General features: G+C 47.1%; 1 protein-coding gene across 2 annotated transcripts in view; it reads right to left on the bottom strand.

The window, feature by feature from the left end:
- GARNL3 (GTPase activating Rap/RanGAP domain like 3) overlaps positions 1–25,225 on the bottom strand; it is a 150,324-nt gene that overhangs the window by 109,313 nt on the left and 15,786 nt on the right. Inside the window, exons 2-3 of one of the 2 annotated variants that reach the window (XM_021069215.1) lie at positions 22,518–22,688; positions 1,106–1,175 (exon numbers count right to left, since the gene is read on the bottom strand). In XM_021069215.1, the coding sequence (XP_020924874.1) occupies positions 1,106–1,175; positions 22,518–22,688 (241 nt within the window). Of the gene's footprint in view, positions 1–1,105; positions 1,176–2,178; positions 2,728–22,517; positions 22,689–25,225 lie in introns of those variants that run through there. The other variant, XM_005660437.3, reaches the window with a different exon arrangement.

Below are 25,225 nucleotides of genomic sequence, written 5' to 3'. Positions count from 1 at the left end.
GGCATTGATTGAGTCAATCAATGTGTCTTTTATGTGACTACATTCATTCTTTAGATGTATTACATATCTTATCTGTCCAGCTGGAGGACAGCAAGTGCCTTAAGAACAAGGACCAAATCTTTCATTTAATGTATATTTTCAAGAGTATACCTGGACCAGGGTATACAATCAAACCTGTAATAAAAATATGTTTGAATTCAAGTAGAATGCTATTGGCACACAGTTCTGGAACAAATTTTTCTACCTTTAAAACCCAGCAAGAATGCAGCATATATTAACCGGGGATAACTGGGTACTGTACGAATGGATCCCAACAACTCAGTTTTTATAAATAGAAAAATAAATGTAATGTTTTTAAAAAGTGATAAGTGGTAATCAAAAGAATCTTATGAACATATTTTCCTGAAAATTTTGTTCAAATTTCCATGCCATTGGGGAAAAAAACCCTCACAATTCTGTCTTTTGAAAAATTGAGGCTATGCTATGCCTTCATTATGCCTCTTTTAAAGCGAAAGCATACTATTTAAAAAAAAATCGTAACACAAACCCCGATGTCTCTCATTAAGAAAAATGTGGCTATTTCCATTCCAGATACCTATTATCTACTGCAGTTATTTATCTAATCCAACACATATACTTTTCACAGGAAAAAAAAAAAAAGAGAGAGCTCATAAATATTGTAACTCCTATCACATACCCAGAGAGCAAAGGTACAGAAAATCAGAATATGATTACAACAATATTTAAACCTCAAAACTAGGTTTATAAACTTTTAAGGACAAGATAACATAAAAGCCATAGGCTACCTTTCTTAATTCATAAATTCATAATTCATTTTATTTAAGGATATGCACTATTAACAGAGACAAATACCAAGCCGCAACATATTTTTAACAAACCGAAAGACACAGATTAAAAGTGCGTAACAAAAAAACACACAGATAAAGAAGACCAAATTATTAGAGCCTTTCAGTAGTCATTCATTCCCATCCAATCCTCATACCGTACTCTCATGGGCTAACAGCAAATATGCAACAAAAGAGCTTGGCGAGCCTCTCTAAATCGAAATCAATGTACTACCACTGAACAGACAGTGTAAACTTACCAGCTCCACAGATCCATAATGTTTCCTACTGAAATCCCCACGTCTACAGCCTAGGTCTTCCGAGACAGAGCTGGAACAAAAATGCTTCATCAGTATTATACATAGCGATCTGGCCACAAACCTTCTGCAAAAATCAACTACCATTTGCAAAAAGGGCTGCTATGGAACAGGCTTGCCCAGCTCCTCACTGCAGGGGAGCCTCCTTGCAACAGACACAGTCCTCAGCAGCCATTGCAGAGCCGGGCTTTCATGGAGCCCTCAGTAAGAAGAAAAACACCCGAGTCATCCCTGGAAGGATAGGCAATGATTGAATTAAATATTTAGTCATTTGGAATCGATTGAAATTTCCCAGGCTACTGGTGGTTTATAATTTCATTTCTGTATAACCAAGGGAATAGAAGCCCTGCAGTAAACTTGAAGCAAGGGACAAAGCTTGCAATTATCATTCGTTTAAGAGAGCCTCTTTATCCCAAACACTCAACATTAAAAAACAACCAACATTATGTGAGGCTATATGGGAGACATAAACTTTAAACGGAAGGGAAAAAAAACCCTTCAAAATCCTGGTAGGCCCCACCCCTCCCCTTGAATTTATGACAACATGACAATATGAAAAAAAGACTAGGACTAACAGAAGGTCTAACTTCCCAGTACATTTAGGTTTGGGGGTTTTTTTGGTTTTGCTTTTTTACAAAATAGCAACTAATATTTTCCTACTCCTCCCCCCTACACACAAAAAAAACGCTTAAATCAGATAAGAAAAATCACATGCATTGTGGAAGAAGAGCAGTTAAAACAAGGGCAAAATTGTTCCTGCATTTGCATCTTGAATGCATAGTTACACCCTCCAAAGCCACATATCTCACTGAGGAGTTAGTAAGATACAGGACCCCAAGAGTAGTCATGAAACCACCGAAGATCCACAAATACAAACAGTTTTTATAAGTTTTTGTTCTAATATGTCATGCAAATAACTCTAATAAAACACAGAAAATAAAATTTCCCGGGGATTACGTGTGCAATATATCCAAAATATTTGGGATCTAACATGCAAAGAAAGGTGCATTTGGTACCTTTTCATCCTTCCTTAAAAGGGAGGCTACATTTTCTATGTTACTGCGCTCTTGGCACGTTCAGAAAGAGACTGACTCTGATGTTTAGCATCCACAGATCTGACTCTCTGCCAGGACACTATTTGATAGGCTCCAAGAAGGACAGCAGGAGAGAAATGAGATTAGAGTCTAAGGGTATTCTGCTTCACCATTTCACAGAGATGGCTGAATTCATCTTATGGGAGAGATTTAACCTTTCGCAGTCCTCACTGCTTTAGCTGAAACGGGGCCACAAATGAATGAAAGCAGCTTGGAAGGGTGTCCTAGACCTCACCCAGGCTACCTTCCTGCTTCTAGTGGCATGATTTTCTCCCAAAAAATCTCTGAAAGAGATGCAAAGCTTCCCTCCGTGGCCTGCTCCAGGTTGGCTATGTCCTCCGTGCTCATTTTCTCAGCCCTTTTGCAAAACCCTCCTGGAGGACGTTGTCATTGCCTTACATAACACTTCAAAATTCTTCCCTAGCGGCCCTCAGCTACCAAGAGAGTGGGCTCCCGGGAGGGCAGCGTCTCTGCACTTGGACAGACAGCTGATGCCTGGGGGCTGTGGACCGAGCGCTGTGTGCCCAGACCTCCGCCCGCCTCCTCGGTGGTAGCTGGGCCCGTGACGCAGTCGGCAACAGCAGCAGCCGCTTCTAACCCAAATGGCAACAGCACGGACAGAGCAAGGATGCCGGGCTTTGGGCCCCCTCACTGTGCTGCCCTCAGCACCACAGAGGGGGTTCGAAGACACAGTGCCGGCTCCCTAGCTTTGCCAACAGCCAGAAACAAACACAAAAAGATGACGACCCTGCATCCTGGAGCAACCAGCTCCTTAGAAGCCTCAGGGAGGGAAAACAACGTCCCAGGAAAACAACCAAGGGGGAGAGAAACAGGACCCCTGCTCTCCGATGCCCTTTCCCCCTCTAATTACATTTCCTCCAAGCCTCTGCGGAGACAGCCCTTGCTAATGGTGGGAGTCAGGCTGGATGACAGCGCTAGGGCTGCAGGAGGCGCTCAAACCGGCCGTGTTAGAACCTACCCTCAACTCCCCTCCGCTCTCCCCAGGCGCTCTGGCCCCTTGGCACCCAGCACAAGAGCTGTGTTTAGAGGGGACCACCCAGAACTCCAAGAGGAGCTTGGTCCCCAGGGCCTGGCCCTCCGCCAGGCTCAGAGCGGACACACAGTACATGCTTGCTGCCTTCGTGAAGACATGTGCGTGCCCTTCGCATCTCGCCGGCGACCGCCTGACGGCGCCTCTCGTGAGCACAAGGCAGGCCGCCTGCTGACTGACCTTCTCTCTGATGAGCCCCTGGACGTCACTCCATCAGACCAGACAGTCCTGGCCCAAGAGGCAGATAATGCCACATGCAAGCCCCAAACCCATCTTTGGTTCCTCTGGGGCTTGTCGCTAGACTACATTTCCTAGCTCCTCTTGCCGTGACGGATTTCCAGCTAAGAGAACACAGACAGCAGGGATGTGCCTGTGGGATCCCTCCTTCCCCGTGGCCAGCAGGGTGGAGAGGAGCATAAGGAGAATGGAAGAGCTTTGAGATGGAAAAAACCCAGGTCTCTGAATGACCCAGGGGAAGGTCGTACCTCCAAAAACATCTGTATTAGAAGCTGATGTGAGCCACAAATAAACATTTAGTAGGTTAACCCCGCAGAGTTTGGGTTTACCTGTAAAAGCCTCTGTGCTACCTGAGCTAGTACAGAGGTTGGAATCTTGCCGTGGGGCGCTACCATGGCAACAGCCTAAAATACGTAGCACAGGCTTCCTAGGCCAGCAGCAGCCAGTGAGGAAAGTGATCTCAGAGGCTGGAGAGGTGGAGATCTAGGTTACAGAGCAGCAAAATAGGTGGTCAGACCTGCGCCCAATGTCAGAGTGAGGCCGTGCATTAACTCCTGCTGGCTGACCTTAACAAGGCTTTTTTTTTTTAACAAGGAAGAGATGGGCCCAGGCAGGACCTGGATAGGTTTCAAGCAGAGACAGAGGGACTAGAGAGAGTCTAGAGACCAAGGACCTCACAGGCTTCAGAAACCGCTGTTTCTGGACCCCGACCCACGAGGATGCTGGCCAATGAAATGTGGGTAGAATGATGGGTCCCTCTTCCAGACCACGCCCACACAAACTTCCCGGGGCTGATCCGGGTTCTCTTTCCTCATCCGATGGCTGCGAGGACCAAGAGTAGTGAAGCCACACCGTGAGGGGACCCCTGGTCCCCAAATGACCACACAGAAGATCCCAAGCAGGAGTACCCTCACTGGGCTGTGAGATAAGAGAGAAGTAACTTCTGTTGCTTTATTTAAGTCATTAAGATTCAGGGGTTATCTGTTACCATAGGCAGTTTTATCTTCATTGATACAGCTCTCTGAAAGTAAGAGGAAGTAGTGGAAGAATAATTCCAACAAAAAAGGGGTTCTCGGGGGCCAGTGGTCCAGGATGACCCTCAGGGTCAGCAAGCGACAGCCTCCGCCCGCATGTTTATAAGCATGAAGTTTTACTGGAATAGAGCCGCACCCTCCGGCTGTAGGCTGTGGTGGCTGCTTTGGTGTTACACTGCAGAGCTGAGTGGTTGCAACAGAGAAATGCAGGGTCAAAAAAGCTCAAACTTTTTACTCTCTGGACCTTTATAGAAAGTTTGCCCAACCCCTGCCCAATAGCCTCGTGAATCCCTTTTGTTGGTTTTAGGTGTACCCATAAACTGTGATTAGTACGCCATTGAAAACAGCATTTGGAGTTCCCGACGTGGCTCAGGGGAAACAAATCTGACTAGCATCCATGAGGACGCAGGTTTGATCCCTGGTCTTGCTCAGTGGGTTAAGGATCCAGCGTTGCCATGAGCTGTGGTGTAGGTTGCAGACGCGGCTGGCATCTGGCGTGGCTGTGGCTGTGGTGCAGCTGGCAGCTGTAGCTCCGATTCCACCCCTAGCCAGGGAACTTCCATATGTCTCGGGTGTGGCCCCCCGCCCCTGAAAGAAAATAGCATTTAGTAGACTTTAGGTTCCATTAGAATCCCTGGGGGAGCTTTCTAAAAATGCAGATTCTCTTGCCCTCGTCCCAGATTCAGCCTGACTGTGACATTTATAGGCAATGGTAAGAATTCTGAAGCAGGTGGTTCACAGACAATATTTTGAAAAAATATTGCGCTTCCAGATGACTGTGGAATCCCTAGGAAACCTGTCAGCCATTCTGCGGCCCTTTTACAAGGTAGGCCAAGGCCTTGAGCAAGGTCTCCGTGCATGGGAGGAGGTGTCACGCAGTCCTTAAGGGCAAGTGCTTCGGTCACAGACAAGGGTTCTTAGCCTTGTCCAGCCTCCGTTCCTGCATGTATAAAACGGGGTTGATAGTATCACCTACTTAACAGGGTGAACGAATACACTCAAAAGAACAAATAAAAGTTTATTCTAAGCACAATGTCTATTACGTGAAAACTACTCAATCAAAGTGAGCTATTACTATTGCTCTGATGATCAGGAAGAATACTTCTCAGGTTGTTAGAACCCTGGGAAGGGGCATGCAGCACACATGATCACTAACTTCTAAAAGGAATTTTAAATAAGATTTTTTTTTTTTCCTTCCTGAAAGGGAGACCTGGGGCCAAGCAGCAGGCCTCACTGGGGTGGGGCTAATGGCAGCATCACAGCTCAGCACAGCAGCTCCTCCCCTAAAGTGTTGGCCTGGCTGTGCCACTTCACCAAGAAAATACTTGGGGCCCAGGAGCATGTCACCAAAACAGGCAGGTGCAAAAAAGAACCAGAGTTCCTCACACGCAGTGTGGTCTAGGCTCTAAATAGAAACGCTTTCTGTTTTAGCAAGGTAACGTGTGAGGATGCTGGATCACGCTTTGCAAGCATGAGCAGAGCCGAGGACCTTCATGTTAAGTCGCTAAAGAAGGCCTGGGATGAGAGCAAAGATTTCCAGCTGCACACAGAGGCTAGAAAAATTACCATTATGTAAGTCAGGATCCCGGAAAGCAGGACAACCCCCTCCAAGGAGTCAAAGTTATGGCACCTGAGTAAGGAAAAAAAGGAGGCTGAAACTCAGCAATACGGGTCCATCTTCAACTGGCCCAGAGAGTAGGGACTGACCCCAACAACTGGCCAGACCCTACCAATCCAGGCCTCGGTCATGTCCAGACCTGCTGGGAGAGTTAAGGCCAAGAAAAAGACAGGATGCCTTCTGCATCAGCAGAGAGAATTCGTGAAAAGCAGCAGGCTTACCAACAGCGGAGTTCAATGTCAGGAGCGCCAAGACACCACCTCCACCCCCTTGATAAGCAGAGAGTAACAGACAGATGGAAGGGATACCCCTCTTTGAGGGACAGAGAAGCTGAAAAATGTGCCAGACTACAGCTTTAGGCTTGGAGGGAGCCCAGGCCTCCTAACAACAGGTACTAGAATAGCTTATTGCACAGAAGGGAACAGTTGTCTCTCCTTCTGAAGTGACACAAAGAAGCAGAACTGCAATTATACAGTAACTTCTAACGATGAAATGGAAAAATCCTGTCCTCTTTTGAAGCGAGTTCAGAACCAGGAAGCAGGCAAGCAGGAGGATGTCTAGGATGGAAGGCTCCCAGGAAATCCAAGCCCCTGGATGCTTGCTTATGTGTCCACGAAGTTTCTGGACATACTGGTGTCCCTGGAGCTTACCAGGGTCTCTGCTGTTACTAAAGTCTTGTGGAACTTCACTGCAAGGTTCCTTTCAGCAATCATCTCTGCCAGTGCCCTTGAAATTCGACCTCTAAATACAAAACAGCAACCACACCAAGCGTTGGCGGGGACACGGAGCAAATGGACCACGCACACGCTGGGGGGTGGTGGGGGTGGGGGGGAGTACGAGGTAAGCTAAGCCTCTTAGGAAACCTGCTGGTAGTTCCTTGTGACATTAAACACACAGTTACCGTATGAGCCAGCACTTGCATTCGTGGGCATTTATCCCAGAGAAATGATAACATATATTCACCAATACCTGCACACACATGTTCATGGTGGCTTTATGCATAATAGCCCCGACTGGAAAAAGCCTAGAACTCCTTGGAAGGGCAAATGGATAAACAACCTGTGGTTGCAGGCACACCACGGGCTATCCCTCCGCATGGGAAGGACACACTCTCGAGAGATGCCACGACTTGGGTGAATGTCCTGGGAATGGTGCGGGGTGGAAAAGGCCAACCCTAAAAGGTGAGACACTGTGATTCCATTATATAATATTCTTGAAATGACAAAACCATGGAGGGAGGGAGGTATGGTTATAAAAAGGGCAACTTAAAGGGCTCTGTGGTGAGGGAGCCAGTCTGTGTCTTATCCGTGTGCTGGATGAATGAACCTACCTACAAGTGCAGGTGGCACAGGGGCAATCTAAGACTAGTGGATGGTCTTGATGACAATTTCCTGGCTGTGACAGATACTTAACTAGAGCTCTGCCCAATGTTACCACTGGGGGAAACTGGGCAAAGGGTTCCTGGGACCTCTCGGTGTTATTTCTTATGACCTCATAGTGAATCTAGGATGCTCTCAAAATAAAAAGGTTAATTCAAAAAACTGTATCTGAGTTGAACTTCTTTCACTCGCTCCATAAACAGTTACTGAGCGTCTATGAGGAACCAGGTACCGGGCCAGGTGCTCAGCCTGAGATGTGTGGTCCCTGCAGTCACAGCACTTCAGTGCAATGGGGAAATATAAAGCACAAAGGACTTCACAGGAACAAAAGTATTGTTTGAGCAAATCATACCCATGTATGGCAACGCTGGTGAATTGGACAACTTCCATCCCTTTCATGAGTAGCATATGCTGCCGTCTTCAGAGGCGGGTGCCCTTAGCAGGAGCGTGAGAAGCCCGTCACTCTGCTCAGCTCAAGACCCCACCATCCAGAAACCTGGGAACTGCTACCTTTGATGCCTGCAAAGCGTAATGTCTGCACAGCGGCTCCCTCCCTCCCCACTCTTTAGTGACCCTGGCTTCTCCTTGCCTTAAAGGCCAAGGCGAGGATTTCCAGCTCAGCGTATAATTTGGCTTGAGACATACCACTCCCCAGGATACTTATGCAGGCATGACCACAAAGTGATACACAGAAACTGATTTAAGAAAAAAAAAAAAAAATCAGCAGACAACATATGTTGCTGCATAGCTCCCTTGGTCACCTGCAGATTTCACTTCTTTGGGGAAATCCCTCCAATGTTTGTCTCCCCAGGTTCTCAAGGTTTCTCTGCTGAGATTCCGAGAATCTGCCACCTGTGCCCAGCCCCTGAAGGGAGGGGTGCTACCCAGATGGGCACTTCTCAATGGTCCTATGGGCAGCGAGAATCCTAGAGACACCAGGACTTCTCTACCCTTGCCACTCCAGGTGGTCCTTTTCCCGGAGCTAGTGAGAAATGCATATTCTCAGGCCCTGCCCAGACCTATTGAGACAATCCATATCTTTTTGTGTGTGTGTGTTTGGTTTGATTTGTTGCTTTTAGGGCCACACCCGTGGCCTATGGAAGTTCCCAGGCTAGGGGTGGAATCAGAGCTACAGCTGCCAGCTTACACCATAGCCACAGCAATGCAGGATCCGAGCCGCGTCTGCAACCTACACCACAGCTCATGGCAACACCGGATCCTTAACCCACTGAGTGAGGCCAGGGATCGAACCCTCATCCCCATGGACACTAGTCTGATTCTTTTCCACTGTGCCACAACAGGAACGCCGACAATCTGCATCTTTTTTTTTTTTTTTTTTAGATTGATATCAAGGTAGGGATTTATTTTCTTTTTTCTTTCTTTTTTTTGTATTTTCCCACTGTACAGAAAGGGGGTCAGGTTATCCTTACATGTATACATTACAATTGCATTTTTCCCCCACCCTTTCTTCTGTTGCAATATGAGTATCTAGACAAAGTTCTCAATGCTATTCAGCAGGATCTCCTTGTAAATCTATTCTAAGTTGTGTCTGATAAGCCCAAGCTCCCGATCCCTCCCACTCCCTCCCCCTCCCATCAGGCAGCCACAAGTCTCTTCTCCAAGTCCATGATTTTCTTTTCTGAGGAGATGTTCATTTGTGCTGGATATTAGATTCCAGTTATAAGTGATATCATATGGTATTTGTCTTTGTCTTTCTGGCTCATTTCACTCAGTATGAGATTCTCTAGTTCCATCCATGTTGCTGCAAATGGCATTATTTTGTTCTTTTTTATGGCTGAGTAGTATTCCATTGTGTATATATACCACATCTTCCGAATCCAATCCTCTGTCGATGGACATTTGGGTTGTTTCCATGTCCTGGCTAGACAATCTGCATCTTAACAAGATTCCCTGAGGATTCAAATGCACATGGAACTTTGAAGCATGATTCTGGTTCTCAAACCTAACTATTTGGGAATCACCCAATCTCTTCTCTAATTTGCTTTATTAGGAAACATGTCAAGATGCAGAAAAGTAAAGAGTAATGTAATGAATACTATAGATACACTTGAAACCCCTGTATACTTTTCCTTGATCTCACTTGCACCTCTTTCCCTTGAAACAATCACTAAATAATTTGGTTTATATTTCCTGCTTATTTTTTATATTGGTACTGCAGTATTGTTTAGCATGTTCTAAAACTTTACACAAATATGTACCATACTGTGACTACCTCCCTGCAACTAGCTTCTCTGAGAGAACAATTTGTTTTTCAGATGTGTACACGCTGCTACCTGTCACTCTAATCAGTCACGTAGTGCTGTATCTTCTGCTGCTGGGCCAATGCCTCCTGTTCCTTCATTCTCCTATTGTTGGACCTTTCATTTGTTGCCAGTTTCTAAACAATGCTGTAATGAACATCTGCGTACATGCCTCCTTGAATACAAGCACAATCTCAACCCCAGATTACATACTCAGGGGTAGAATTACTGGGTCATGCTATGCGTGGTGTGTCTTCGTTTTTTTCCTACATATTATCAAATTTGCTCTTTTTTTTTTTTTTTTTTTTTTTTTTTGTCTTTTTAGGGCTGCACCCATGGCATATGGAGGTTCCCAGGCTAGGGGTTGAACTGGAACTGTAGCCGCTGGCCTACACCAAAGCCACAGCAACACGGGATCCGAGTCGTGTCAGTGAACTACACCACAGCTCACGACAACGCCAGATCCTTAACCCACTGAGCAAGGCCAGGGACTGAACCTTCATCCTCATGGATGCTAGTCAGATTTGTTCCGGCTGAGCCATGATGGGAACTCTCTCAAATTTTCTTTTCAGAGTGAATGTACCAATTTATTCCCCCACAGGCAACATGTGAGTTTTTATTTGCTTCATATCCTAGCCAATGCTTGGTATTGTCAGAAGTTGGTTTTGGGGCTACTTTTCTGTGATTTGCCTGTGCCTACTATCTTTTTATAGGATATTGCTCTTTTCCTAACTGAATTGTAGGAATTTCTGAATATTCTAAATACTCAAAAATACAAATGTCTTCTTCCAGGTGGTGGTTTTTCTATTTTAACTTTGTTCCTGATCTCTTTTATTATGCAGAACTTTAAAATTCTAATGTAGACATTTTCAATCTTTTTCTTTGTGGTCTTTGTTTTTCTGCCATAGGAAATCCTTCAGGAGTTCCTGCTGTGGTGCGACAGAAATGAATCTGCCTAGCATCCATGAGGTTGTGGGTTTGATCCCTGGCCTCGCTCAGTGGGTTAAGGATCTGGTGTTGCCGAGAGCTGTGGTGTAGGTCACAGATGTGGCTCGGATCCCCAGTTGCTGTGGCTGTGGTGTAGGCCAGCGGCTACAGCTCCGATTGGACCCCGAGCCTGGGAACCTCCATATGCTACAGGTGCAGCCCTAAAAAGACAAAAAAAAAAAAAAAAAAAAGAAAAAAGAAAGAAAGAAAGAAAGAAATTCTTCACCACCATGAAAGTCCTATAGTCTCCTATTGTTCTCTGCTCACATTTTAAAGTTTGCTTTATACATTTCATCTAAACACATAAAGGCCCAGGTCCCACCCCAGACTTCCTCAGTCAGACTCATCAGGAGTGAGAGCTAAACATCGGTATTTTATTCTGCATTTTAAACCAAAATAAATTCCATAGGTGACTCTGAGAAATGCTCACAGACGCCAAGGGAAGGCATCTCCCCCATCGAAATCCCAGGAAACCATCTCATCTCTGTCTTCTTCACTGGCTCATCCTTTCTCTTCTTGTCCCCAAACTCCAAGTGCTCCCTAAATCTGTCCTTTAAAGGATATATCCACTCACACAGCACGGGTATTGCTGACATGTCTCAAATTTACACCTCTGGGCTTAATTTATGCTCAGTTATCTTTCCTGATTTTCCCAGAAGCACCTGCTGCCGCTCGGTATGCTTTTCCAAAACTGATCCAATGGCTTGGTCTCTCACTTCTGCCGGTACCTGATTAGTTTCACAATCTCCACGCTACAGAGTCATCTTTGACCTCTCCCACGGTTTCAAGCTCTAGGATCAATCAGCGAATATCATCAGTTATCAATCATCTCCCACGTTTAGTCAGCCTAGTCCACCGAGGTCCTTACTATTTGACACCCCGTTTCCTCCAAGAGCCTAGCCCGTCTTCCCGCCGCCTCACCGTAGGATCTGAGGGTGGAAGAGACATCCAGCGATGTCCAGACACTTCCAGGTCCAGAGCTTGGAGGACCAGTGATGGCCAACCTGTTATCTGTGATAGCGCATCCTCTGCCAGATACTTGAAACACAGCTACCCGGTCTCTACTCACACGCAGTGAGGGATAAAGAGGCACGGTGTGCCCCGGGCCCTCCGTTCTTCCTGTCAAACAGCTTTTATTCTATCCTGAATTGAAATCTATCACACTTTAACTTCCACCAGCTGGTCCGACATCGTCACCCGTTCACTTCCGAGTTTCCTCACCGTCGCTTACACACCCCCGGCCAGCTGTCCTGTCTGGCCGGCTCTCCCCATCTCGGCACTCCAGCCACACGCCTTTCTTCCTTTCCTCCAACGTGCTGAGCATCTTGTCGTCTCAGGACCTGGAATGCTCTCTCCAGGCTCCTTCTTCTTCCTGCCCTCACCCCACCCCAGGCTAGAAATTACAACGAGGCTACTGGATTGACGTCTGTCTCCCCTGGTAGAAGAAGAGCTTCACCATGGCAGGTTCTCGGTTGGTTTTGTTCAAGGCAAAATCCTTAGCGTGTAACACAACCCCTGGCACAGAGTTAGCTCTCGGTGGCTTTTATTAAATACTATGCATAATGGGTGGGTGCGTGAATGAATGGAAGCAAGGAGCCAACCCTTTCACGTCTATGAGAGAAGCTTCAAATACCTGCGGAGAACCATCATGTGCCCTGGGAGTAACACAGGAGGGTGAGGCCACCTGTACCAGGTAGGTACTGAGACAAGGGCCAAGGCAAACACAGAGACCACTTGCTAACTTTCTCTAGGGTCAGGCCTCCGGAAAGACACCCCACGTGCTCACATCACAACCCACGGTTGGTGGCTGCGGCACGTGAGCTGGATCACACAGCATATTCAGGGAATTTGTTTTCGAGTCAGACCTAAAATCCTGTAAAGGCTGCCTCAGATTAATCTCAAAAAATTCACTTCAGAGGTTGAGACAATACCAGTGATATAAGCAAACAAAGAAAAAGCTGTGGGAGCCCTGGAAGTGGACAAAGTGTGACATCACGCACTAGCGGTCAGCGCACGATGAAGCTTGCATTTCCTATGTCGAGTGATTGGCGTCTTTCAACACATAGATAACACAATTAGGTACAACCGGTTGATGCTATAATATTAAGAAAGCAGATCAGCTGCAAATGTCAAAGTCATCCAATTGTAAACTTAAGATTCTTGCATTTTATTGGATGTAACTTACAGGACAATAAAAAAATTATTTTAAAATGTCTCGCAGAGAAAAAACAGAAACTCTGATCCTAAACTTAACATCTATACGTATAGAGAAATTAGTGTTGCATAAGTGTGGCCTGATATTGACTTAGCTCTGTCTAACCCACCACTAATTCACTGCCTGATCTTAGGCAAGAAGCGGCCTTTCATGGGCCCTCAGTTCTGCAACTGTGAAATGGGGCTTGATTAATGAATTAATTCAATAAATACTGATAACCACGGTGCCTTCCTGTTGGATTTAATGCGAAAATACATAGGAAGCACCTGGCATGGTAAATAATCTGAGCACAATAACTATTTGAAGAAACAGAGGCTGTGCATCCACAACCTTCATTAGAAAGAAGGCGTGTGAGCTTGAAGAGCAACGTAGAGAAGAAAAAACGTCTGCGGGAAATCTAGGGACAAGCAGGATTTTCCTGTCATCCAAAAGGTTCTCTCTTTAGGAACAGAGCTGCTGAGGAAGAAAAGCTTTTTTTTCCTTTACCCTCTTCTGTTCTGTAACTGGTGCCTGGGAATTAAAAGCTGACAAAGACAGATGGACAGGAGAAAAGGCATACAAATTTTATTTCTAATTTTACATGCACAAGGGCTGCACAGAAAAGAAAATCCAAAGCAGCCATGAGACTGAAGGGTTTAAATACGATGTTTCCAAAGGGCAATGAATTGCGGAGAAGTGACCAGACCAGAGAAGAGGGTTCTGGGCTTTCCAGGAAGGGGGCTACACGGCGGGAAGCCATGGCGGACTGGGTTATTAGGAAGGTTTGTGGGCACAGACTCGCCCCGGGGCCTTCTTTGTGTGTGGTGATAAGGGCTCCTCTCCTCCTCCTGGTATGAGAGAGGGGAGCGGGGCACCTTTACAAAAAGACATTCACGCTCTGCATTTAGGCAGATGGAGAAGGGCCAGGAGGTCTTCCTGTGTCTGCCTTTTCCCAGATGCCTTCAGCTCAAGATAATCCCTATGCGGAGTTCCCGTCGTGGCTCAGCAGAAACAAATTTGACTAGGATCCATGAAGACGCGGGTTCGATCCCTGGCCTCGCTCAGTGGGTTGAGGATCCGGCGTTGCCATGAGCTGCGGTGTAGGTCGAAGATGTGGCTCGGATCTGGCATTGTGTGGCTGTGGTGCAGTCCGGCAACTACAGCTCCGATGAGACCCCTAGCCTGGGAGCCTCCAAATGCCACAGGCGCAGCTCTAAAAACACCAAATAATCATCCTCCTTATGCCAAAGTGGCATATTTTGGGGTAGTCTATTCTGACCCCCTCTAGAGTCAATACCAATATGTGACATAGCATTAGTCTCAGTCTCAAGCAGAGAAGTAAATAAATGCTTGTGGAACTGACTCTGAAGTTTGCCCTGAGGTAACTGAGGAGTCAGGGAAGGCCCTGGCTGCTTTTTAAATGACCTCTGTATTGTTCTCTGACTTTCTGGACCAGCTGAGACCCACTCCGTGCTTATCCATGCTCGGTTTTTCTCCGGGTACATCCAGACCACGAAGTGGAAGAAAAGCCGCTTCCTCTGTGCGTTTAAGGTCAAACTATATTTGTGAAAGATTTTCGAAAATGTTTACTTCACCAAGGTCCTCTGAGCCTGAGAGGGTCCAAAAGAATGAGATTGTGAGACCGAGGAGGGGAAGAGAGAGCGGTGGGGGAAGGGGCCAGCTCTTCAAAGAAAACAAAAGGCTACAGAAATCCAACCTATATGTAAGGAAAGGCACTGTAACCAAGCATATTCATTGCTATAGGAGATGACAAGAAAACAAGCAGCCTGCATCCAAGGCCAAACAGGATTTATCAGAATGAGGGCTGGCTTGGGTGAATTTAGGGCAGGGCAGCCTAAACTCTTTCCTTTTGCCTCTTAAACGCAATGATTAAAAAGAGTCCTACTGTCTATCACTATTTATAGAGTGTCCTCGCGGTGTTCTGACTGTACTTTGAGATGAGGTGAGCACCAAAATGGGTTGCTGGCCTCTGAGGATATAAAGTTTGAAAGAACAGAAAACGCAGAGGCAAAGGAATGGAGTTCTTAGTAACAGCATAACTTCCTTGAGGAAAAAGGACGGCGGTGGTGGTTATTCCTCCAAGGATGAGGAGCTCAGCGGTGAGTGGGGCGTTTGCAGCTTCTGTTCCCAGCAAAGGACCCGGATGTCCTGGTGCAGTGACACCCACGCCCCCCCGACTTAGATCACACAGAGCAGCAACGCAGTGTGTGACCCGGTGACACCCTCTCCCTGCTGCTCAGGACACGCACTCCCTGTGCCTTCGAACACGACCTCCACGCTAACAACGCCCCAGACCAGAGCTCCAACCTCGATCTTTCCCTCCAGCTTCAAGTTCAGACTTCCAGCTGCTGGACGAGGCTCCGTGGACACCTTGGTAGCCCTAAACCATGACATGCCCTGAGGCACCCTCGCTCCCACTCCTCACTCAAGTCTCAGGCAGCAGAGCTGCCAGCTTCTTCCGAGTCACTCGAGGTCCAAGTTCAGAGTCATCACCCACATCTTCTCCCATATCCAACACCTAGTCTGTCTCCAGGCCCTGGTGTAGGTCCCACACAGTATTGCTTTGCAAAGTTGTGAGTTTGTATGTGCTTATTTGTATTTCATTCTTTAAGGAGATAATATGCTCATTTGGTTTAAACCTCACAGAGTCCAAACGACCATATCGGGCAGAAGGAGAGTCTCTCCTCTCCTCTCTCCTTGGCCCCCCATTTCTTCTGTCTACCAGAAACCTATATTGCTCTTTGTGTGTCTGCCAGAGATGCTGCATGCATTTACAAAGAAGGAGAAATACATATTCCCTCCTGCCTTTGGTAAATGGTAGCTACTATACACAATTCCACTCCTTGCTTTTGTTATTTTTTCATGTAATATATCTTGACAAGCTTTCCAAACCAGTACCAAAAGAGGTCCTGTATTCTTTCTTATGGCTGCACTGCATTCCACCGAGTAGATGTACCATATTTTATTTAACCAGTTCCCTAGGTAAATGGTTTTCGGTCTTTCTCTACTACTAATAAACTGCAGTGCATAACCTTGTATATTCCATTTTGCAGGTGAGGATGTTTCTAGAATCCACAATATCTTTTAGTCCCTTGCCACGTCTCCTCTTTCCATTTCCACTTTCTCTGTTTTAGCTTGGACCTTCAGCGTGGCAGAAGCCTCCCCTAAATGGTATCTCTGCTTTGCGACCTTTAAATTACCCAGCAAATATCTAGTGAGCACTTTCTATGTGCCAGATACTCTGCCAAGACAGGAAAGAACAAGAGAATATAAATGAACAAACCCCCTCCTACCCAGACCCACACAAACAAATCCTTGTCCATCTCACACGTATTTGAGCTTCGGGAGCCTATTCATAAATCAAACTGCTCTCTTCCCTGCGTTGGGAGTCGGCAGAGAATAGTGAGTGACAGGAGTCAGGCAACTGGAAATCAAAACATCAGTCTCCTCACTGTCAGAGTTTCATTGGCAAATGTGGCTGAGCCTGACAGCCTCATGAGCTTCCCAGGACTCCCGCTAAGCTGAGACCTGCAGCAGCCCACTCGTGGGAAAGTGTGGACTGCAGAGAGGCAGACGCTGGCCTGGATGGCAGCTGGGGAAACAAGGTCTCACGACCATGCAGCTCCAGCAGGGGAGACCGAGGCAGATGGGCCCCACACCTTTCTCTAGAAGACGCAGGTGTGTTTTTCCACGTGGAACAGGAGAGGAGCTAACACACAGCTCGGTGGCAACCAGATTCCAAAGGCAAAAGAGGAAAGGGACAGTTTTCCTTAACGGTAAACCCATAGGCTCCCTCTCTGGCTCTGTTGTTTTAAAAATCAAGCAGTCCTTTACTTAGGAGCAGACTAGGTCAGCTGAGGCTTTTGGAAGCTATGGAAAAATGTCAAAATACAAAATTGCTTAATATTTGTATAATGCCTTGATGATACACTCTTTCAAATACATGACAACTTTCTCCAAAAGATCAAAACGTAAACCAATGTTAATTCAACCAAGTGAGGGGAATTAAGTCTGAATTATATTTTTTAAGAAATCCAACTTGTTGGTAGTACATGGTAATTAATCATAGGAAGGATTGATGATTTAAAAAAAAAAGAATGGGAAGATAATTTGGGGAGATTAAAAACTTTTAAAACTTTCTTCCCTCTGCTCCTGGCTGACATCACTTTAAGGCAGAATGGCCCTGAATAACCATCTTTCCAATAGCTTTCCTTTGATTTTTCCTAGTGGATTGAGCTAATGAAGAAGGGCTGCCTCTTGTAGGGTCAGACACAGCCCTGAAGCGAGGTTATGAAGAAGTGAGGATGCAGAGACTCGCCATCTGCCCCCAATCTCCCTTCCCAACTGAAACTGCATTCTCAGGGGAGCTCTGTGGCTTCCCAAACATCACCCAACTGTCAGATTTTCATTTTGATCTTCAAACTTGCTGTTACATTTGACAGAAATGTAATGTAATGACATTTGACTGATCTGTTACATTAGCCAGACCCCTGGGTCCCCACTACTAAGGCTTCCAATTAAATAGGTTCCATGATTCTTTTTTTTTTTTTTTTTTTGTCATTTTAGGGCTGCACTCAAGGCATATGGAGGTTCCCAGGCTAGGGGTGGAATTGGAGCTGTAGCTGCCTGTCTATACCACAGCCACAGCCATGCCAGATCCAACCTGTGTCTGTGACCTACACCACTGCTCACAGCAACGCCGGATCCTTAACCCACTGAGCGAGGCCAGGGATCGAACCTGCGTCCTCGTGGATACTAGTCAGATTCATTTCTGCTGAGCCACGACGGGAACTCCCTGATCCACGTTTTTGAAATAAACGTCCTAAGTTATTTTTGTGATCCGCCACAGAGTGCTTTCCTTCTTCTTGAACCTCCTCCACTGGCTCCTCTGACCTTTCCAGTTCTACTCTCCTGCCTCCTGCCCACTCCTGCTCGGTTCGCCAGGGCGCCAGGGTGAGCAAGAACTTTCCCTCTGCCCCTAGTAACAGACCCCTTCCCCCACAGAACCAGGAAGGGACACGTGATCCAGCCTGGGCAACCAGAGCCCTTCCCCAGGTTCTTCTAACTGACAGGAATATTATTCCTCTCAAGTTGCAAGTCTATAAGAACGTACCCCACACGGCCTGAGAGCAAACCCACTGCTGTGCCGTGAAAACTCATGGATGGCAGGAGACAATGAGGCCAACAGGCAGAGGGAAGCAGGGCTAAGAGGTGGGAAGCGGCAGGAGTAAGAGAAAAATGGACTGCTTGACACCACTCGAGTCCCTGGATCCGGTCATCCCTGAAGCACTTTTTCCCTAGTTGGTTACATGAACCAACTACCTTCTCCTTTTGGACCGAAACTCTTTTTTTTTTTTTTTTTTTTTTTGTCTTTTTGTTGTTGTTGCTATTTCTTGGGCCGCTCCTGCGGCATATGGAGGTTCCCAGGCTAGGGGTCAAATCGGAGCTGTAGCCACCGGCCTACGCCAGAGCCAGAGCAACGCAGGATCCGAGCCGCATCTGCAACCTACACCACAGCTCACTGCAATGCCGGATCCTTAACCCACTGAGCAAGGGCAGGGACTGAACCCGCAACCTTATGGTTCCTAGTCGGATTCGTTAACCACTGCGCCACGACGGGAACTCCCTTTTTTTTTTTTTTCCGAAACTCTTTTGAGTTGGGTTTCTGTCACTTACAACCAAAAAGCCCCTCCCTAGTCTTAATCGGTTTCCTGGCTTCCTCACTTTACACATCAGTGAAATTAACTTAAAAATCATTACCTATCTGCCTCGAAAACCATTCCTTCAGAGTCCCAACATCCTGGGATTAAGTACAACACCTTTCCCAGTAAGTCCCCTGGTCTGCCTTTCCAGACTTCCTACTATTTCCGCATATAAGAGGCACCAGGATCCGGACATCCGGAACGCCCTCCCCATCTCTGCCAAGTAAAATCTACTCAAAAAAAAAAAAGAAAAGAAGGTTCTACTCCTTTTTCAAGATCCACTTCACATTACTTTCTGGCACATTACTCTCTCCAAGAAGACTTTTCGAAGAACTTTGTGCCTCCAAAGATGTAACTGTACCCTCTTCAGCCCGGATGGCACTTATCTAATGATCTCTGATTCTGCGTTGGATTTTGTGCTGTCTCATTTCTGGGCCCTCTCTTTAAGAGCAAGACCCAATCACTCAGTTGCCAGACTCAAAACTCTGAGGGTCACTTCCTCACCCCACCACCCATGCATTTACCAGGTCCACTCTAACCTTCCTCTTAAATATTTAACTCAATCCCATTGTTCCTGCCACTCACCTTCCACCTGGCCACTCTAACAGGGTTCCTGGCCACCGGCCTGATCCTTTTGCAATCTAGCTGCCCACTGACACGAGTTATCTTTCCAGTATGCAAATCTGATCGTGCTATGCCCTGGCTGACAGAGTCAAGACCAAACTTCCTAGCAGGGCAGTTAAGCCCCCCCACTCCTCGGTGACTTGGTCTCGGTCTGCCACTCCAGGCGCACTGCTCACCTCTCCCAGAGAAGCACCAGCCCGGCCAGGCTGTTTTCAGTTCCCCTCAAACCCAGAGTGCTTTAATGCTGCTGGTCCCCTCTGTCTGGGAAGGCCTCCTTCAACTCTGCCTGGTAACGTTCTCATTGTTCAAGCAGTCCCTCCACTGAGAAGTCTTCTTGGACTGCCCTAGGTAACAGCGCTTTCATAAACCCCAGCTGAATCTGGAAGATGTTTCTTTGTATTCCCAGTGCCTAGCACAAGGCCCAGCACAACACACAGGGGTTTGGTAAATTGTTGCATAGATACCAGAAGCCTTTTCTGGTGAGAGTGGGCCTTGTATTACCATGGTACTCACACAAAGCCCAACTCTGGCCTTGGTCAATTTGCCTGGTATCCAATCAGGTCCAGCTGTATTCTTCACCCAACGGTACCCAGACACCCTGTGAACACCGACATCTCATAAACACGTTGTTCCTGACTGCAAAGCTGAGCACACTGAGATTAGGAAATGGGCACTGGTGCTAGACAGACCTAAGTTCAAATCCCTGCTCTGTCACTTACAAGATGTGTGTCCTGGACAAGTCTTTCAACTCTCCTGGACCTTAGCTTCCTTATCTGTAAAAAGGAGCCAGCAGTAGCTACCTTGTCGGATTTTTTTTGTGAAGACTAAATGAGAAAACACATTTGGGATATTTGTGCAATTGCCTGGTACACAAGTAATCAATAAGTTTGTTGGATGAATGAGTTAATGAATGAGCAGCCCACAGAATAGCAGAAGTTCTTAAAGACACATCTTGCCCGTTTTCCAGAAAATTCAACACCTGGCTCCCGGTAGGAACAGTTTCATGCCCAACCCCTGAAGTCCCTGAGACTGGGCGCAGCCCTTGGCCGGACCCGCCCTCCCTTCTCTCCAGGCTGCGTCTCTAGCCCTGGGGCCGCCAATCACCAGGGCCTGGTCCCATCCCTAACCAGGTTCACCAATAGGACCCGGACGGCGCCCACCTCTGGCTAACTCCGCTGCATCTCATAGGCTGTCCGGAAGTCCTGCCCACCTCCCTTGATCGCGGCGCATTGTGGGGCTTGTAGTCCAGAAAGCAGCAGCGGCCGCCGGCTCCGCCTGGAGGGCTGTGACTGCGCCTGGAGAGCCTGAGGAGGGAAGAGCTGACCCTTCACCCCGCCTCCCCGACCCCTTTGGTAGATGCAGCCCAGGCTCTCCTGCCCTACCCTGTAGAGCAATGGGGCTGCCCGCAGCCTCCATGAAACAGGAGCATTTTGCTCAGATAATTCAGCATTCATTGAAATTTTAGCTTTGAGTATCACGCCAAGGTGACATTCAATTCCCATCCTCATGAATGGACCCACGGGGCCACTGTGGGAGGTGTGGTGTCATCTCTGAAAAGCCAGCGGTGATTCCAGACTTCCTCTAGTTTCCTGGAAGAACCCACTGCAGAACCAGTAGTCACGAATTTATCCAAACCATGGGAACCTTGTCTATTACCAGTTGCATGATCCCTTGAGATCATACAAGCTATCGATGGCTCTCCATTGCCCAAGATATAAAAATTCATATCCCTTACCTAGACGTCTGAGGTGCCTCATAGTTATTTTGTATTTAATTATGTGTGGTTCCATTTTTAAAAGCCACGTTTCTCAACATTTGCTGCACGTTGAGAATCACCTGCGGAGGTTTGTAAACCACTGGTAGGTGTCCCACCCTAGACCTCAGAATCTTGGGTGATGATGCAGGTTTTCATATGTTTTTAAACTCCCCAGGTGCTTCTCCTGTGCAGCCATGGTTGAGAACCACTGGTTTCATGCCTGTCAAGGCTGCTGGGACACAGTGGATCTAAGCTTTGGCTCTGCGCTGTCCTCTGCTTAAAGTGGATTCTTCCCCTCTTCTGTCTGGTGGGTGGCCAGGCCAGCTTAGCTTAGTGGCCTGGCTAAGATCAACTGCTCCCCCTTTTCCTCTCTATTCTCCATCAGATTCCTTCCTCCTCTAGCACTTTATACATGCTTCTTTTCTAGCAGCATTGGAGGTATTTGGTTACCTCTCTGCCTCCCTGGAAAGGCTGTCCTTGAAGAGTCCTCTTTCACCCACTCCAGAGCCACTGAATCAGGATCTCTGGGTGGGCCTCAAGCATGAGTTGTGTCTGAAGCCCCACAGATGATTCTGATCCATGCCCCTTGCTAGGAATCAGCCTCATAAAAGCACAAAAACAACATCAGTAAGTATTTGCTGCATTGAGTCAATGAAGCATCTCGTTTGTTTTTAAGGCAATCATATCATGCACCTAGTGGCCTTTGATTCCCCTAGAAATCTAAGCACCTCTGTTCTGTAGTATCTTCTTCATTCATTACGCATTCATTCATCCAACAAATACGGCACATCATAGCAAGCCTAGGGATTCAGGAGTAAACAGGAGAACATAGTTACCACCCTATGGGACTTAGAGTCTGTTCATATATTAGTTATAGTATAGTTATTATCCTCATTTCTTCTGAATAATAAGAAGAAGAGGCATTTCCCCCCTGCTAGATGCTATTTGATAGTCACAGGTAAGGAGATATCTTATTCTCTTATATCCTCCGTATCTTGCTGGCACATTGAAGCTATTCTGTAAAGGTTTGCTTGAGTCAAGCCACCACATTTCATAGCACTTGTCACAATTTGTATTTATTTGCGTGATTATTTGATGAATGGCTATCTGCTCCATGAGCTATAAATCCCTTGGAGACAGGAACTGAATCTATTTTGCCTGCCATGCCCGACACCAGGCCTGGCCAGAATAGGCGCTCAACAAACACTGCTATGTAAATAAAGAAATACACATAGGACAGCACTAAGACCAGAAATGAAATCTCCCAGCCTAATATCCACTTCCTTTGCCCTCACTATGCTCCCCCTAAAATGTAATTTCCTTCCTGGGCGTGAAGGCATTTCGCGTTAGAGTGAGCATGAGCCCCAACCGACAGGATGCTTCTTCTACTTACTTACAGGTTGACCTGGGACTCTACTTCAGGGTCTTTTGTCGGCCACGTCTGCAGGGGCTGGATGCCAAAGGAGAGCGAAGACTTGGCTTTCCCAAGAAGGGTCTGGGCCATCTGACTCCCGCAGGACCCTTTAGTCAGCGGATCCATCAGTGGGCCTGGAGGCTGCAGCGCTGTACTGAAGCAGAAGGAGTCGGGAAAGGCACTGAGAACAGAGAAGAACGTAGGTCCATCGCCGGCCCATTCTGGCACTCCTCCCCGGGGGCCACTCCTACAGGGAGGCCACCCTGTCAGTAACCAAGAGGGGGTGACGTCAAGCCACCCCCAAGACCCAGGTGCCCCACCAAGACGGCATGTGCCCCTCCTGCACCCTGCAGCATCACAGCCCCGGGATCGTTCAAATCCTGTCACGCCCCTCAGCCACACTCTCAAGTCAGCGGGGCCAAAGGTAAAGGACCGTGAGCATGTGAACCGTCACAGACTTATTTAGAAAAAGACAACATCCATTCGGGAGGGGAAAGCTCTGGGGCACCGGCGAGGATGACCAGTGGTGGGACCTCGTGGTCAGTGGTGTTGAGTCCAGGAGTGCCTGGTTTACCTCCCAAGTTCCAATTAAAATAGCCAAGAAAAGCCACAAAAAGGGCCTATACTGACAGCAACAGAGTAGACAAAAGGACCAAACCCACATTTCAAGGTCATGGCAGAGGAAGCAAGCAAGCAGTAAACGCCTGCTGAATTATCAACCGGATTGTTCACGGGAATATACTGCGGGATGCACTCCTGAAACATGCCCACTTCTTTCTCTGATGACACAGCAAGGAAGGTGGGAGGGAGACAGTTCTAAGATGAAGGAGGGCGGCTTTATTAGGGAAATGTAGGCATCCCTGCTCTCTCCAATTGGAATTATTTTCTGAGCCAATCAGCAGCATTCTTCCCTCACCTCTACCTCAGAGGACACACACAAAAAAGTAAAGAAAATCCAATTACTTGGAAATGGAAAAATAAAAATAAAAAGCCATCTTAGATAACACGTAGGTCAAAAGGGACTCTATGCTGTCTTCTTAATAAAGGCTGTGACAAGACAAAATACAGAAGATCTAGTGGCCTTATGAGTGAGGAAGAGGCCTCTGCTCAGGGAACCACCATCCTGCTGCAGGCTTGGATGCCAAGAGAAGTGACTCCAGACAGCCTGGGTATTTGGAGCCAGATGGGCACTGCCCACTCCCAAGCTGCTACAGTAGTACCAATTATAGGCTGCAGGCATGTTGCAAAAGAAAAACAGGTCACTCTTGCCAGGTCCCCCGGGTAGGCTTCCTTTATATGACCCAGCTTACCTGAGCCTAAGAAGCCACAGCTGCATATCTGACCCAGACTTCTGGATAATCTTATCCTAAGCTGGCTTCAGGCCACTTATCTTGGCAGCAACAAGACAGACATGAAAGGCTCAAGCCTTCCACGAATGACAAAGAGCAAGAAGAGAAGGTTCTGGTACGTCGTCAGTTCTTTGCTCACTGGAACCTCAAGGCTTCTGAAACCCAGTGTCACGAGGGTTTATTGCTCTAGCAATAAATACAAAAATTAATAACAAAGCAGGGCTTCTAGATGATATGGTCTTTGAACCCTCTAGATTTTTCTTTTAATTATAAAAATAATACTCGTATGTAAAAGGTTTATTAAAAAAGTGTTCCGGAGTTCCCGTCGTGGTGCAGTGGTTAACGAATCCGACTAGGAACCATGAGGTTGCGGGTTCAGTCCCTGCCCTTGCTCAGTGGGTTAACGATCTGGCGTTGCCGTGAGCTGTGGTGTAGGTTGCAGACGTGGCTCGGATCCCGAGTTGCTGTGGCTCTGGCGTAGGCCGGTGGCTACAGCTCCGATTCAACCCCTAGCCTGGGAATCTCCATATGCCGCGGGAGCGGCCCAAGAAATAAAGATAGTGTTCATTTCTTTCTTAATCATGCAAGTTTAAGAAAAAAAGAAAGTGCTCCTAAAATAAACCGATAAGGGAGTGGAGGGAGCAGGACAGGAAGATGAGGTTTCATTTTCAGGCAAAGTCCCATGAAGGTACAAGTTCAACTTGGGTGGATTGGGGCTGTCCCACATGGTAGCCACGGGCCACATGTGATGACTGAGCAGTGAAACGTGGGCAGGCAAAGCCAGACATGCGCGTGTAAAACACACACCGAACTTCGAAGACTTGGTACAAATAAGAGAGGATGCAGGCCATCTCATGAGTTGTTTTCATGTCGATTACATGTTGAAGATAAAACGTATTAGAATAAATTTTAATGTGGCTACTAGAGAGTATAAAATCAACATCTGCAGCTTGCTTTATAACCTGCTCAAGGCACTTTTTTTTTTTTTTTTTTGCTTTTTAGGGCTGCACCTGCGGCATATGGAGGTTCCCAGGCTAGGGGTCGAATCAGAGCTGTAGCTGCCGGCCTACACTGCAGCCGCAGCAACACAGGATCCAAGCCGTGTCTACAACCTGCACCACAGTTCACGGCAACGCCAGATCCTTAACCCACTGAGCGAGGCCAGGGAGCGAACCTTCGTCCTCATGGATCCTAGTCAGGTTTATTAACCACTGTGCCACAATGGGAATTCCAGAAAAAAAAGTCTATACTTTTTTTTTTTTTTTTTTTTTTTTGCTTTTTTGCTCGAGATAGATACATCCCAGCGGTGTCCTATCTGCAGCAAGGAGCTGAGGGCCAAGGG

This window comes from Sus scrofa, chromosome 1 (genome assembly GCF_000003025.6).
Source record: "Sus scrofa isolate TJ Tabasco breed Duroc chromosome 1, Sscrofa11.1, whole genome shotgun sequence".
Classification (NCBI taxonomy): domain Eukaryota; kingdom Metazoa; phylum Chordata; class Mammalia; order Artiodactyla; family Suidae; genus Sus; species Sus scrofa.
The sequence above is the reverse complement of the archived record's forward strand: the minus strand, read 5'-3'. Positions and strand labels throughout refer to the sequence as shown.